We start from the raw sequence: 16,061 nt of genomic DNA on the forward strand, positions 1-16,061 counted from the left end.
CAGTCTTCAAGAAGTTTAGTCTCTCAGGGAACCAACATACATCCATAAAAGTAGATTCAACACATATCCTGGGTAACCGGGGAAGGCAGGGAGGGGAGAGGCACTAGCAGATGGGGGGATCAGGTTTTATGAAGGAGGTATTATTTAAACTGAGCTTTCAAGGAAAACTAGTATTCCAACAGGCTAAGATGAGGAAGATGTGTATTCCATAGATGGGGGAAAGCCTAGGTAGAAAAGCTATTTACAATCACTCATTCTAAGTCATGAAACGCTAAACAATGAGCCACAGAGGCTTGGGCTTGGGGCCATTACTGGCCAGTTGTCTTGACTTTCGTCTTGCCACTGGACTTCGATAACTCTGGAAAACAGTTAGGCTGACAACTCTGAGTAGTTCTGCCTCACTTAAATCCGATTCACATGCAAGTCAAGACATCACTCTTGTGATGTCATTGGTCCTCTTTGAAAACGAAGGCTGAGCAGCTACAATAATGTAGAAAAACACACAGATAGAAGATAACAAGTCAAAGACATGGAACAATACGTTTAGTCTGGCTCTAACCCAAAAAGACATGAAGGGAAATTTCAGATAGATAGAGAGATAGATAGATATGTGTGTTACAAATATATATGTGTACATGCATGTATATGTATGTACACATATATGTATGCATATATATAGAAATTTTCCTTGTATATTATCTCCCTTTATATTATTGCTCTATTATTACATAATTTATTACATAAATTATATAATCATATAAATTGTTATATAGCTCATATTATATAATTTCCTCATATATTATATGTATACAAATATGTATATATATGTATTTTATATGTACATAAATATGTATGTATAAATATATTTAAATGCATATATAAATATGTGTATATATGTATATATAAAGCTAGAAAAGTAGATTAGAGTCAGGCTGAAAAAGGCTTTAAATACCAGAGGAGTTTGTGTTTGTGTTTGTGTTTGTGTTTGACCCTAAAAATAATAGGGAACCAGTACAATTTCCTGAGGAAGGGAGTGACATGGTCAGATATGTGCTTTAGGAATATATCTCTTAGGCAACTGTGTGGAGGGAGGATTGAAGACAGAAGAGTGAAAGTCATTGACTTCTGGCCCACTGAGTCTCCCTCTGAAACGTTTGTGGCCTTTGACATTAAATGTGCCAGATATAAGAGCTGAACCTCAGGGCTGAAAGAGATCTTGGACCAGAGAATGCTGGAACACAGATCGGTGGTGCTGAAAGGGGCTCAGAACCCAGAATGCTAGAGCTGGATGAAGACGTCAAAGGTTATCGAGGCTATCCTTTTCACTTTACAAAGAAAGTGAACTGAGGCCTGGAGAAATCACACAGCAAGTCAGGTGATAGTGTCACTGGAATTGGAACCCAGGCGACCGGATTCCCAACTCTAGAGCAACTGGTACTGCAGCCATCTCCCCCCAAAATGGTAGATATTGTGTTACTCATCCTCCTACACAGAAGTATTTTGTCTCTTTGCTAAAACCGTAAGCTCTAAAAAGGAGGATTTCTCAGTACTCCCAGCACCTGTTACTAGGCCCTACACTAGCTCCTTAACAAATGCATGTTGAGCTTAATTGGATTATCAACTCCTTGTGTGTAGGAGGTGTCTCTTCTCCTATTTCCCCAAAAGCATCAGGCACACGCCTGGCCACACACAGGTGCTCAGGAAAACCCTTGTCAACTGGCTAGAGTAGTGTCAATTTCCTAGAGACAAGAGACCTGTAGGGGAGAGAGTAATCAATTCAGTAAAAGAAGCCCAAAGTCAAGCCCCAACTAGCTCCATGGTCTTCAGTTCCCTAATCCATAAAAGGGGGAGAATAATGTTTTTAGTACTCCCCTTTGGAGGGGTCTTTAAAGAGGGGGCTGGAAGGGAGGTTGGTCAACCCCATGATTTCATCAGGGACTGGATCTCCTTGTGAGGAAATTTCCTCTACCATAACAGATGAACAATTTAGAATCATATCCCTGGATACACCGAGAGGTCAACTGAAATACCTGGAATCCCACACCTAGAAAGCGTAACAGGCAAGAAGGAAACCCTTGTCTCCCTAAATCCGAGGCCTCTCAATAAAGTAGTACTGGGAGGGGATGTGTGGAAACAAAGCTTGGTAAACAAACTATAAGGCAACACAGTGTAGTAGGGGTAGACTTGGGAATCAGGAGACCTATGTTCAAATCTGCTTCTAACAATTTAACAGACTTCGCAAACTTGGCTAAATCATCTCTCTGTAATCCTCAACCTCCTCACTGGTGGGTAAAATGATGAAGATAGTAATTGTAGCACCTGCCTCATAGAGTTGGGAGGGAAGTTAGAGCTCAATCAATCAACAAGTCTTTAAGTGTCTATGTACCAGATACTTTGTATCCCAAGATGTTGCAGATATAAAAACAAAAATGAAACAGTTCATGCTCCCTCATGGAGCTTACATTCTGTGAACTTGAAATGTTACAGAAATGTGAACTGCTGTGTTTAAAGGTGAGCCATTATTATTAGTTACATAATAATTATCAATTGGAGAATTTATCCAGAACCTTTTGGGCCTTATGATGGGAGAGATACATTAAGTGAGGCTAAAGCAGAGCCTGCAGACCTCAGGTCTAGGTAGCCACCAAATTTCCTCCAGTCAATCCTTAAATTTCCTCCACAATGAAAGTTAAACTCAAAATTTCTGTCACATTAAAAGTTAACCTCTAAATATCTTCCACAATGAAAGCTAAATGCAAAATTTCTGTCACAATAAAAGTCAACTTTTATATTTCCTCCACAATGAAAGTCAACACTTAATGAATCCCAATGGAAATGATAGGAAAGCATGTCAACACTAAAATCCATAAAGGGAAGGAAAAAGCTGTCCCCCACCTGCAGGGTAGATAAGACAATGGCACACAGGCAGGTTCAAAACCCTCTTCTGACTATTTCTACTCTCATCTGAGCACAGTTTATCATCATCTATCTGAACTACAGCACAATAAACTCCAGAAAGTCTTCCTGCTGTCTCCCTTTGCCTTCAAACTCATCCTTCTCACTATTGTCCGGATATCTAGTGGTGTGACTCCTCTCTGGACCAAATCTTCAATGGTCACTTATCAAGTAACATCTGAATTCCTTTCTCTGGCACTTAAGAGCTGCCATATTGTGGCACCATCTAATCTTTCCAGTCAGGTTTCATCTTATCTCCCCTTCCCCCAAGCACTCCCTACCCAAGTAGAACTGTAGGACTGAAAAAAATAATAATTCTTACATTTCTACAGCATTTTAAGATTTGCAAATCACCTTCCATACATTATCCCATCTGTCCTATTCCCCTACATACCCAGCAATCTCTTGTTTCTATCCTGTTGCTGTACCCCTTCTTTGTCCACTGAATTCCACATCCATTCTTTTCGAACTGAGCATAATAACCGCCTCTTCCATGAAGCCATTCCTGACCCTGTTTGTCAGTAATGACCTCACAAAGCACTTTGTCAACACCTCTGTAATGGACCTATCATTTATGCGTGCTCTGCTTAGTTTTTGTTTTCTTTTACTTTGAGACTGGGTCTTCCTGTGGTTCCCAGGCTAGAAGTATTGCTGCCCCTCAAGGACCCATTCCCACTGTTGATCAGCACTAAATTCGAGTTATGGTTTAACCCATACCATTTCTGACCTGGACCCTCCCTGAGTTGTCTGGTTGTCCCCATTCACAGGGAGGGCTTCACTGCCTTGGGGTCTGCTCTAGTGTAGATACTCAGTAGGTTAGAGTCCTACCTGCCCAGAACTGATCCAACAGCCTCAGCCTCCCTGGTAGTAGGGATTTTAACGGCATGCACTACCATATCTGGCACCTATCATGTATTTGTTTATATTTGTTTCTGTTCAGTCATTTCAGTTATGTCCAATTTTCCTGACTCCATTTGGGTTTTCTTGGCAAAGATACTAGGGTGATTTCCCATTTTATCTCCAGATCATTTTACAGATGAGGAAACTGAGGCAAACAGGGTTAAGTGACTTACCCAGGGTCACATAGCTGGTAGTGTTAACTCAGCTCTTCCTAACTCCAGGCCCCCACTCTATTCACTGTGCCCCTGAGCTGTCTTACTCATTTATATATTTTGATTACCTATTCTATATCGCATCCAAATGTCTTTGTTAGACCATGAGTTCCAAGAAGGCAAGAACCTAGTTTTGTCTGAACTTTGCATCTGTCACAAGTGGCTGTCACAGTAGTCTGTATACATAGTAGGCATTTAATAAATATTTGCCAAATTAACTTCATTTTAAAGATGAGAAAACTGCATTAAATTTAGTGGCTTGAACACTTGTAACAGAGCTGATAAGCAGAACTCAGTCATATCTAATCAAGTATCCTTTCTACCACACCATAAGTTCCTCATAATTATCATTCCAAGCATTCCAAGAGGTTTTCATATGCTGCATGTTTGACCCACACAACAGCCCAACAAAACTATATGGAGGGTAAGGATAATTCCCCACATTTAAATGGAGAACCTAAGGCTTAGAGATTAAAAGGTTAAGTATGGAACCAAGCTGTCATTTCAAAAAAAGTATTCAGGCATGAGAGAGAATGGTGTCAGTTGTAGTGGTCAAGGAAGGCTTCCTGGAAGAGGTGGGATTTACAGGGAGTGGGCAAGATGCAAAAAGGCCAAGGGGTCAAGTCAAGATTTATGAAGCATGTGCCACATGCCGGGCACTGGGGAAATAAGAATGAGAAAGACAGTATCAGTCCCTGGTCTCAAGGAGCTCACAGTCTATAATGGGAGAGGCAAAAAGCAAAACAGCAATGTACAATCAAGATATGTACAGGATCAATTAGAGAATCTCAGAGGAAAGGCAATGAAAATGTACTGTCAAAAGATGGAACAGGAAGATGATAATTGTTGGAGAAGACGTGAGAGCTGGAACACTAATTCATTGTTGGTGGAGCTGTGAGCTGATCCAACCATTTTGGAGAGCAATTTGGAACTATGCCCAAAGGGCTATAAAAATATGCAAACCCTTTGACCCAGCAATATCGCTTCTAGGATTGTATCCCAAAGAGATCATAAAAATGGGAAAGGGTCCCACATGGACAAAAATATTTATAGCAGCTCTCTTTGTGGTGGCCAAAACCTGGAAATCAAGGGGATGACCATGAATTGGGGAATGGCGAAACAAAATGTGGTATGTGAATGCAATGGAATACTATTGTGCTATGAGAAATGATGAACAGGAAGACTTCAGAGAGGCCTGGAAAGACTTATATGAGCTAATGCTGAGTGAAAGGAGCAGAACCAGGAGGACTTTGTACACAGCAACGACCATAGTGTGTGAGGAATTATTCTGGTAGACTTAGTTCTTCATAGCAATACAAGGACCTGAAAAATTCTGAATGAACTTTTGAGGCAAAACGCCTTCCATATCTGGAGAAAGAACTATGGAATTGGATCACAGAATGAAGCAGACTATTTTCTTTTGTATTATGTTTTGTTTTGTTTTGTTTTATGGTTTCTCTCATTCATTTTAATTCTTCACATGACTAAGGTGAAATTGTATTTAATAGGAACATATGTGTAGAACCTATATAAGATTACATGTTGTCCCAGGGAGGGAGTGGGAAGGGAGGGGAAAAAAATCTAAGATATATGGAGGTGATTGTAGAACACTGAAAACAAATAAAATAATTTTTTAAAAAAAGAGATAGAACAACCAAGCTGGCAATGAATTGCAGAATATATGGAGCAGTATAAAGTGTAAGAAAAGGGAAAAGACTGATAGATTTGGAGTTAGAGGACATGAGTTCAAATCCTGGCTCTGCCACATATTATTTGGGTGACTTGAACATGTCACTTCAGCCTCAGTTTCCTCTTTTGCAAAATATAGGCATGCACCACCACACCCAGCCAGAATTTTATTCTTGAGTCATTCCTATCCCTCATGGCTTTCTCTGTAGAATACTGGTCCATGGGATCCTATCTATGAACCCTTTAAAATCTGCTCACCTAAGATCTAGGTTGTTTGTTAAGATTACGGCTAACTTTCCTCACTTTCTCAATCTCAAAAAAGATGGCATGATTCATGCCCTACCTTCCCTAGGCTGCCATGATTCCACAACTAGTTCCTCCCCACTAGTTAGAATAAAATCCTACATGAAATCCATGATATTCTCTTATAATCTTTTATCTATCCTGACTCCCTGGAATAAGGCAGACCTTTTTTCAGACATATTCAAATCACAGTCTCATTTCACCACCTCTGTGATAATTATGAAATCCAATTGCTTTGGTGCCCCAGGTTCAAGGGTTTTACACTAGGAGGTCCCTTCTACCTCTGGCATTCTATATCCTAAGGTCTCTTCTACTTGAGTTTTATAGAAGGCTGGTAAAAAATGGAATACAATAAAATAATAATAATATCAGCAGTTCACATTTCCATAGTACTTTGTTATAACAATCCCACAACACCAGGAGTTGCATATTATTATTTGTTATTTCTGTTATTGCTATTATTATGACTCTTTTACAAATGAGGAAACTCATTTGTTTCCTAAGAGGCTTAGGAAAGTTAAATGGTTTTCCCAAGGCCAAAGAGAAAAGAAGTAGAAGTCCAACCCACAACTCCAAATTCCCAGCTCAATGCTCGTTCCACTATACCGTGCCAGAAGTAAATATTGGGTTTGGGTTAGTGTAATCAGGGAAGGCTTCCTGAAGAAAGGAGAACTTGAACTGTTTCCTGAAGGATGTCTAGGATTCTGAGAAAAGAACAGACGGAGAGAAGGGAAGGCACTGGAGGCTTGGAGGTGACATAGCTACAGGAGTTGGTTGTTTTCCTTCTCAAAAAGAAATGAAGAGGGAACTATGTGTCCAGAATAGGAGATCCTCAGTTCTGCACACCTAGGGAGACATGGATACTAAAGGCAGAAATCTGGGGGTAAATGGAAGGGCTCAGTGAAAGTTTACCAAGTATATTCCTCACAATAACCTTGTAAGGATGGTAAGCATGAGTCCTATCATTCCCATTTTACAGATGAGAAAAACCAGGTTAAGTGAAGTAACTTGTCCAGAGTCAGACAACTATTAAGTGTCAGCACTGGGATTCAATCCCAGGTCTTCTAACTCCTGGTCCAATTCTATTTCCAAATCCAAGGAAACTTCACCCAACTTCCCAATTCTGCCTAAGGGATTAAACAATCATTGAGGGCTGACCACATCAAGGGCAGAGCTCAGAAGTCAAAAAGTTCCCAAAGGAGGGCCTCATTAGAGAGAAACATGAGGGTGCATGGGGTCTGCAATTAGCCTGGATCCTCAAGCAGTCATGGTTTCTGGCCCCAACTAGCCTCAATTGCCTAGTCCTTTGAAGAGAGATGAGAACTGAAATCAAAGGGAATCCAAGGTAAGAGCTGGAAAAGACTTGAAGATTCATCTAATCCAGGGATTTTAAACTCTTTTTGATCTCTACAGACCCCTACATCTATCGGAGGAATCCTATGGAACACCCTTCACAAAACATTTTTTAAATTTCATAATTGCAGAAAACACTAGATTTCAGTTAGAAGTTGGGGAACCTGCAGCCTCGAGGCCACATGTGATCCTCTAGATCTTCAATCCAAACTTCACAGAACAACTTTAGATTCAAAGGGCCACACTTGATGACCTAGAGGGCTACATTTGACCCCAAGACTCTGGGTTAGAGCAAATAAAGATTTGAGGTTTTGAGGGACCCTAAAAATATCTGTATGGCCCCAGGTTAAGAACATCTGATCTAGTCTAATCTCATTATGCAGAAGTAGAAACCAAGTCCCAGTGAGGAGAATTAACTTGCTCGATATGATGGGGAGACAGAGACAGAGTAGAATCCAGATCTTCAGAAACTGAGGAAAGGATTCTTTCTATTATACCTGCCAGCCATTCAGAGACATTCAAATTTCAAAAGTCCCAAGGATTCCGGATTTCAATGCTATTACTGTTTCTCTGACCAGCATTTCAACCTTTCTACACTTTATTTCATCCCCTCTTGTTCAGTCAATGATGCTACAATTCTTAGTGTCTTCAGAAGACTGACACAGTCTGTCACAGAGTTTCTTTCTAACTTCTAATTATCTGACAAAGCCTCCTTCCTTTAAGAGCCTTTAAGATCCCAGGACCACCTCCATGCCACAATAAGGCTTACAAGGAAACTGGTGGAATCTGAAAAGGGAAAATACAAGGAGTCACATGAGGATACAAAAAAGCTTCACTGTTTCAATGTTCCTTCTCGCTGAGGATGATTGAGTGAGTGAGTAAGTGAGTGAGTGAGTGAGTGGTTTCAAGAAATCTTCTCATTCAATCCAATAAAACATTTGCTGAGCACCTATTATGTACAAAGCATTAGGTGAAAATATTAAAAATCTGTCATTCTCTTAGACATCAAAAGTGTATGGAATATTCTATGGACCATGAAACCAGTCTCTAATATGTAAACAGCACTTAGCCCAGTGCCTAGCACATAATAGTTACAATACAAATACTTATTCTTTTCCTCTCCTTCCCTAATTCATTCTCTCCATGTTGTTTGTCACCTAATACACAGCTTTGACCATGGCTATCCCCAGCTGGCTAGTCCTTGCTTCAACACCTCCAGGGAAAGGGAGCTCACTAAATTCAAAGGTACCACACTTTTAGACAACTATATTTAACAGGATCAATCAGTAAGCATTCATATTATGCACTTAAGGAAGGTTCTTTCTCCTAATGAGTCAAAATCCATTTCTCTGTAACTCTTCCCCATTGGTTCTGGTATTGCTACCTGGGGCCACACAAAACAAATCTCCTTCATGAGCTCAATGATAGTCTTTCATATATCTCAAGATGGCAGTCATGTTTCCCCCCAGAAGCCTTCTCTTCGTACCATACAGATTCTCCCTTCTCTGAATTCCTAAGGCACTTAAGACTCTATATTGCACAATCTGGCACTTATTTATACAAAGCCTCTTCTTGTCCTCTCCTTTGCTGAGTTTGAATCTATTTTCCCCAAAATGATGGTGAGCTCTCTGAGGCCAAGGCCCACACTTTCTTCTCTTGGTGACTATTCAACCTTTGCTAAGAGCCTTATGTATGTCCCTTCCTGTGGGTATAAGGGAGAAAATGAAGTTTTGGGAAGAAAGTGTGTGTTCTCATAGATTAAGAGCATAAGACACATGCAACAAATCACTAGACTATAAGACATTACATGAAAGTGCATTAACAACAGGTGCAGAATAATATGTTATGTGACATTCAAAGAGAAAGTCATTACAGAGAATAGGACAAGGAAAGACTTACTGAAGAAGAATAAAGGAGGATATACAAGGAATTTGAAGAGCATGAGCAAAAAAGGAATGGAGATAAAAGAGCAAAGGTCAGATGAAGCACAGAGTACACGTTAGGGGATAATACAAAATAAGGTTGACCAGAGTTTAGTCCTTGAAATGTCAAGCTTAGAACCTTAGAGCACAAAACATCAAAGGCCAAAGCTGGAAGGAATCTTAGAACACAGAACATTGAATGTCAGAGTTGGAAGTTTACTCAGTAGCCAAGAGGGAACCACAAAATGGTTCTGAGAAGAAGATGAATATTGTCATATTTATGAATAAGGAAAATTAATCTAGCAACACACAAAGGAAGAATTAGAGGGAGGAAAAGACTAGAAGTTGGAAGACTTCCAAGGATCAATGAAGTTGGAGGTGGAAAACCTTTAAAGATCATCTGATCCAACCTCTTCCTCATCTTACAGAAAAGGAAACTGAGTCCCAAGATGGTTGATTAACTGTCTTGCCCAAAGTCACAAATGTGACATCTTCTTTGTCCTAAGATTGCTTTCAACCTCTGATACTTCATGTTTGATATTCATGTCCTTTCAACTTCTGTTTCTTAAAGTTCCTTCCAGCTCAGGCATTTTATGTATCTCAGAAGGGTACTAAAATGACCAGAAGACTCTCGGGGGGAAGAGAGGGGAATCTCTGTGTTGAACCCAGGCCCTTGGACTGTAAAACCAGCCCTCTTTTCACTTGTACCACTCTGTCTATCAGAATTGGTTAGTTGTTACCCTTTGTTCTTGAAGAGGACCAAAATGACATCACCATGATAAACTCAAGTTTCAGTGTGTCTGACTGTGGCTGATCAGACCAATATGAGCTTGGAATGATCTATCACAGATTGGGCACAGATAGTCTGTATGAACATTTGGGGTGGATACTCCAAATCTGGGCATCTTACGATTGCTTTGTGCTGTCTCAATTCTGCTTTGCTCATAGAGCACAGCACCCTTTCTGATGTGGGCCAGAATTCAGGAAAGAGGGGTGGGTTTAGGGAAAATTCATGAAGCTCAGTTTTCGACATTGTGAGTTTGAATTTTGAAAGAGTCATCCAGTTGAAGTCCTAAATGAATTCAAAGCAAAGATTCTTCACCTGGGGTCCAGGAATTTGTTAGGTTTTTTTTTTAAATTTTGATAACACTATTTCAATATGCTTATTTTCTTTTGTAGTCTTATTACATTTTATTTTATAGATTTAAAAACGTTATTCTGATAAAGGGTCTATAGACTGATTCACCAGACTGCCAAATGGGTTCATAACACACACACACACAAAGGTTTAGAATCCCTGATTTAGAGTTTCAGGTCTAAAACTGTGTCTTCGACAGGACTGGGTACAGGGCAGCTACTGAGGGATATGATGACAGGAGAATGATGTGATTTGGGGTACCATGACCCAGAAGTTCAAGTTTTCAGGGCATGATCACTCCAGAGGTAGTCCTTCCCCAGGGAGAGACCTGATCATGTTGAAGAAAATCAGTCTTGACCCAGACCAGAGAGGCTGTGTCTAAAATAGCCTCATCTCCCTTCAAGACCAATTTGATTCCAATGAGGGCCAGCACGTAGTCCTTCCCAAGGCAGCCAGTGGTGCCAAGCCAGAACAGCAGAAAGCCAAAGCTATTTTTATACACCCTGGCACTAAAAGGTCTCAAATAAGGGGCCTTGAGATTTCCAGGATCTGTTCCTCCTCCCATGCCAGTCAACCCAACTGGTTCTGGTAGCGAGAACTACCTGGAAATGTTTGGGAAGGCAGGCTACACAACTGGAAATTCAATATAATTTCAAAAGTCTCAATGGGAAGCATGCTCAACCTTTCAATCTCATTTCTGCCACTGACCTGATGTAACCTTAAGTACACTGATCTTAAGTAACTCACCCTCAGTTTCCCCTTCTGTAAAAGAATCCAATGAAAGTACTCTGAAAATGACAATGGCCTAACAAAATCTTACAGATCTGCTATTGTTTAGAATTTCTGGGAATCTAGGACACTGAGCAATATTATTCCTGGGTCACTGAAAAATAATTTAGCTAATAAGTAATATAAACTAAAGGGGAAAGGGAGAGACCATGCAAGTTAAACTTATTTAAGGAAATCATTTTTTCCCCCTTTCAGTCAACAAACACTAATTAAGCACTTACTATGCCTAGAACATTATGCCCAACAACTGGGAGAGATAGATGGATCCAGTAGTAGTTAATGTATGTTTTGACGAAGTAATAAAAATAACTGAACTTTTAGGGCAGGTGAACTCAAAATGATGCTTCTCCTATCAGACTAAATTGTTACACCTACACTGTTTAGCCAGAAGCTCAGAGATTCTTTTCTCCCCCAGACAGTCTTCTAGGCATATTAGTACCCTTCTGAGATACACAAAATGCCAGAGCTGGAAGGAGCCTTAGAAAACAAAACATAGAATGTTAGTGCTAGAAGCCATCTTAGAACACAGAAGACAGCATGTCAGAGCTGGAAAGAACCTTAGAACACTGAATGTCAGGGAAGGCTACCACTACACACAAAAGGGGGAGAGAAAGACAGAAAGGAGAGAGGGAGAGAGAGAGAGAGAGAGAGAGAGAGAGAGAGAGAGAGAGAGAGAGAGAGAGAGAGAGAGAGAGAGAGAAGCGATCTTAGGGCAAAGAACATGAAATGCCAAGAACTCAAAAGAACCTTAGTGCACAGAATGCTAGAACTGGAAGGAAGCCGAAAAGCCACTGGAATATCAAACATGAAGTGTCAGAGACTGAAAGTGATCTAGGACAAAGAACATGAAATATCAAAAACTCAAAAGAACCTTACTACATAGAATGTGAGAGCTGGAATGTAACATTTTAGAGCCTGAAACGACCTTAGAATAGCAAATATAGACTAGTAAAGCTGGAAGTAGCTTTAGATTTTGAATCTAACTCTCAGATTATATAGAGAAGGAAACTTCTGCCCAGAAAGGATGAGGAGTGCCTTGCTCAAAGTCACAGAGCAAGTCAGTGGCAGAGCTTAGAACTAGAGGATAGATCTTCTGACTATTCCTGATTACTCCTGTACTGAAAGACAGAGCATGGGACTTGGCAATGAGAAAGATCTGAGTTGAAATCCTGCCTCACACACCATGTGACCCTGAGGAAGTCATTTATCTCTCTGGGCCTCAGTTTCCTCATAGATAAAATGGGAGTACTGGATGTGATTTCTTTCATCACTAAATCTATCAGTTATGAAAAAGCATAGTAACATAATTCCCCCATAAAATATTCCCTGATAGTTCTACCCCATATAGGTCTCTTAATTTCTTTCATGCGCTGATGCTTACAGCTCATATCACGAAGTCTGGCAAAGGGATTCTTGACTTGGGTCTGAACACTTGGGGTTTTTTTTAAAATAATTTCATAATCAAATGTTGATAACAGTCATAATTGGTTTCCTCTGTAATTCTATGTGTTTTGTTTTATGAATTTAGAAACATAATCCTGAGAAAGGATCTAAAGGCTTCACCAGACCACAGAAGAAGTTAAAAAGGTTAAGAACCCCTGGATTGTCATTTGGTTCTACACTGTTTTGCTCATCTCTCTGTCACTGTCCCTTGTCAAAAGTTTAGCCTTCACAAGCAGAACAGGAGAGCCTTGAATGCAGAACCCAGGTCTCCTCTTCCTCCTTTTCTCCCATAGACTAACCTACGTTGGTTCACTGATTGAAAGAGCTAAAAAGAGTAATCTTTGACCAGCATCAAAAAAGGGAGTGGACACACTCATACATGAAAACCCTCTGCTCTGCTGCTTCCACCAGAGTGAAGGAGACTGGATTTTAGTCTCAGTTCTGTCCCTGACTTACTGTGTATATCACTTCTGCTCTCCCCCTCCAAGCCTCAGTTCTCTCAACTGTAAAAATTGAAATATGGACTAGATGGTCTCTGATTCCCCTAAGCTCTGACACTCTGTTCGGAGGCCCCTCGTAACTCTAAGTGTCTTTAGGAAGATATCTATTTGGGTAGTATGCCCTCACCTCCTCCTGCCAGGCCATGATCAACCCTGTCTCTACTTTCCCCTGGTACTTTCTCAGACGGCTGGAGAATGTCTCAGGGGCTTGGGACAGGAAGGCAAAACCACAGTTTTCCTAACTCGTCCCAGAGCCAGACAGGCACAGGAAGCAGATCCCTGACCTAGAGGAGGGGGTGAGAAGGAAGAGAGCTTATGAAAGTCCCTGGAGATGGGTAGGAATTACCCACAGCCTTAGGCCTCTGCCAGGGGCCAGGGTCAAGGGCAAAGGATTCCAGTCCTCCCCAGCTGGGACTGTTTCTCTCCTTCCTGGGAACTCTCTGTGATGCTCAGAGCCAGTGGGCAGCCTACGTGCCTCTCTTGTTCTCTCAGGGGACTACTGGAGGGAGGAGAAGGGGCCCAAGGGCAGTCCTGGGCTTTATTGCCACTGACATTTCCGAGGGCTTCAAAATACACAGGATTCAGTATGCACTCCCACGAAAAACACATGCACATTTATATAGCCAAGTACACACACAGAAAGACCCAAAAATGCACACACCCATGTACCTAGCTAGATAGACATGCACATAAAGGCATACGCACCTGCCTACGTTCGATGCATAGACACATACACATAAATACAGAAGACACAAACATATACATATTGCAACAAATACAGTAAATGCGTTCAAAGGTCAATATTACACAAGTTGAAATCTGGGAAAGTTTGCAAAATTCATCCCATTCACACACACACACACACACACACACACACACACACACACACACACACACCACGAACCTATTATACTTTCACGAAGTGCTTCTATAAACCACCTCAGGAAATATTCTAAGTATATACAGGAAGAAACAGGATGGAATAAATGGAAACATGACTAGACTTGGAGGTGAGTAAGTCCTGAGTTCAAAACTTGACACAGACATTTATTAGCTGGGTGATCATGAGCAAAGAACTTTAATTAGTTATCAGGCATTTAACAAGCATCTATACTAGCTATCAAACACCGTGCTAGGCGCTCGGTCTACAAAGATAAAAAATGAGCAGGATCTATTTTCAAGGACTGACAACATGTATAACATAATACACATAATTAATAAGTTATACACCAAATAAATCCAAGGTCATTTGAGGAGGAAGGCACTAGCAATTCCAGGGGAGAGGGGTGATTGGGAAAAGCACTCATGGTGAAGTTAGTAAATGAGGGCTTTGAAGAAAACTAGGGATTTTAAGAAGGTGAAGGGGAGAGAGGACAGCATGAGGGACAGCCTATACAAAGATATGAAAGCAGGAGATGGAGAGTCATGTGTGAGACTAGTCCATCTAGACACAAAAGGCCATGAGAGAAAGCATTGCATAAGAAAGCTGGAAAGGTCAGTTGTGAAAAAGCTGTAAAGGTCCAACAAAGGAACTTCTTAATGATCCTAGACGAAACAGGGGCTCCTAGAATGTCATAGGCAGAAAAGTGATGGAGGCACACCTGAGCTTTCAGAATATTCTTTTGTAACTGGGTTTCCTGGAGAAGGAAGAAATCTGATAGAGAAAGATCTATTAAGAGGTTACTGCAATAATGTAGATGAGAGGTGAGGAGGATTTGAAGTAGGGGGTGACTGGGTGAACAAAGATAAGGAGAGAAATGAGCGTTACTTTGAAGGAATGGCTGACAAGGTTTGGTCATTGATTGAATATACCAGGTGAGAGAGAATGAGGAGGTGAAAATGCCCCAGAATGGATGAACCTTGGTGTCTAGAAGGATGGTGATGGCCCCTTGACAGAATCTAGAGAGTTAAGAAGAAGGGTGGGCTCGATGGGCGGGTGGCACAGTGGATAGAGCACTGGGTCTGGAGTCAGGAAGACTCATTTTCCTGAATTCAAATCTAACCTCAGACACTTAGTAGTTATGTGATCCTGGGCAAATCACTTAACCCTGTTTGCCTCAGTTTCCTCATCTTGTAAAATAAGTTGGAGACAGAAATAGCAAACCATTTCAGTATCTTTGCCAAGAAAACCCTAAATGGAGTCACAAAGAGTCAGACATTACTGAAATGACTGAACAACAACAAAATTTGTAAATTTTTACAGTAAAAGGTAGGGATTTGAGGGAAAGAGAGAAAGGGAGAGAAGACTTTAACCCAACAGATTATCTGGTAACTACTGGGATTATTCATATTGCTGAGGGCTGAGCTTTCAAGGCTTCTTTCAATGTGTTTGCTCTGTAGCTGTAAGCCACACTCTCTCTGTCTTTTGTCTCTATCTCTGCATCTCTCAAGTCTCCCTGTCTCTGTCTCCCACCCACCCATTACAGCTGCTCCTCCAAGTACCAAGTGTGAAATAGGAGCTGGAGATGTCAGGGGTCTCTTCTAACTCTGATTCCATTATTTTGAGTATGATTCAGAGATTCCCATGCTTCTATGGTCTTATAACTATAAACTGACACCATTAAATTCTGAGATTATTTGTTTCTAAGATTCTATGAAGTTTCCCTGAACCATCAAGAATCTCATTCCCTGGAGCACAAATCAAAGCTAGAATATTCAGGAAGCAAGACTTGCTCATATTTTTATCTTGACAAAACTAGTAGCTGCCTCTACAATAATATAGAGAGACCAGAGGAGAAAAAAAAGGAAATATAAGGGTCAGGGGTGGGGTCATAGAGGAATCGCAGACTCCCAAAAGGTAAACGCAACATGATACACATATTCACGTGCTCTGAAAGATGCACAACCACAATGGCAG

The 16,061-nt window shown here is 40.8% G+C and overlaps 1 protein-coding gene across 3 annotated transcripts in view; it reads right to left on the reverse strand.

Annotated features, from left to right (window-relative positions):
- PTP4A3 (protein tyrosine phosphatase 4A3) overlaps positions 1 to 16,061 on the reverse strand; it is a 208,310-nt gene that overhangs the window by 122,434 nt on the left and 69,815 nt on the right. For 2 of the 3 annotated variants that reach the window (XM_072602924.1, XM_072602923.1), the window contains exon 1: positions 3,350 to 3,473. The exons of the other annotated variant lie outside the window; for it this stretch is intronic. In XM_072602924.1, coding sequence (XP_072459025.1) covers positions 3,350 to 3,458 — 109 coding nt within the window. In that variant the 5' untranslated portion in view covers positions 3,459 to 3,473. Of the gene's footprint in view, positions 1 to 3,349; positions 3,474 to 16,061 lie in introns of those variants that run through there. 3 annotated transcript variants of the gene reach the window in all.

The sequence above is a fragment of the Notamacropus eugenii genome, chromosome 4 (genome assembly GCF_028372415.1).
Source record: "Notamacropus eugenii isolate mMacEug1 chromosome 4, mMacEug1.pri_v2, whole genome shotgun sequence".
NCBI lineage: Eukaryota > Metazoa > Chordata > Mammalia > Diprotodontia > Macropodidae > Notamacropus > Notamacropus eugenii.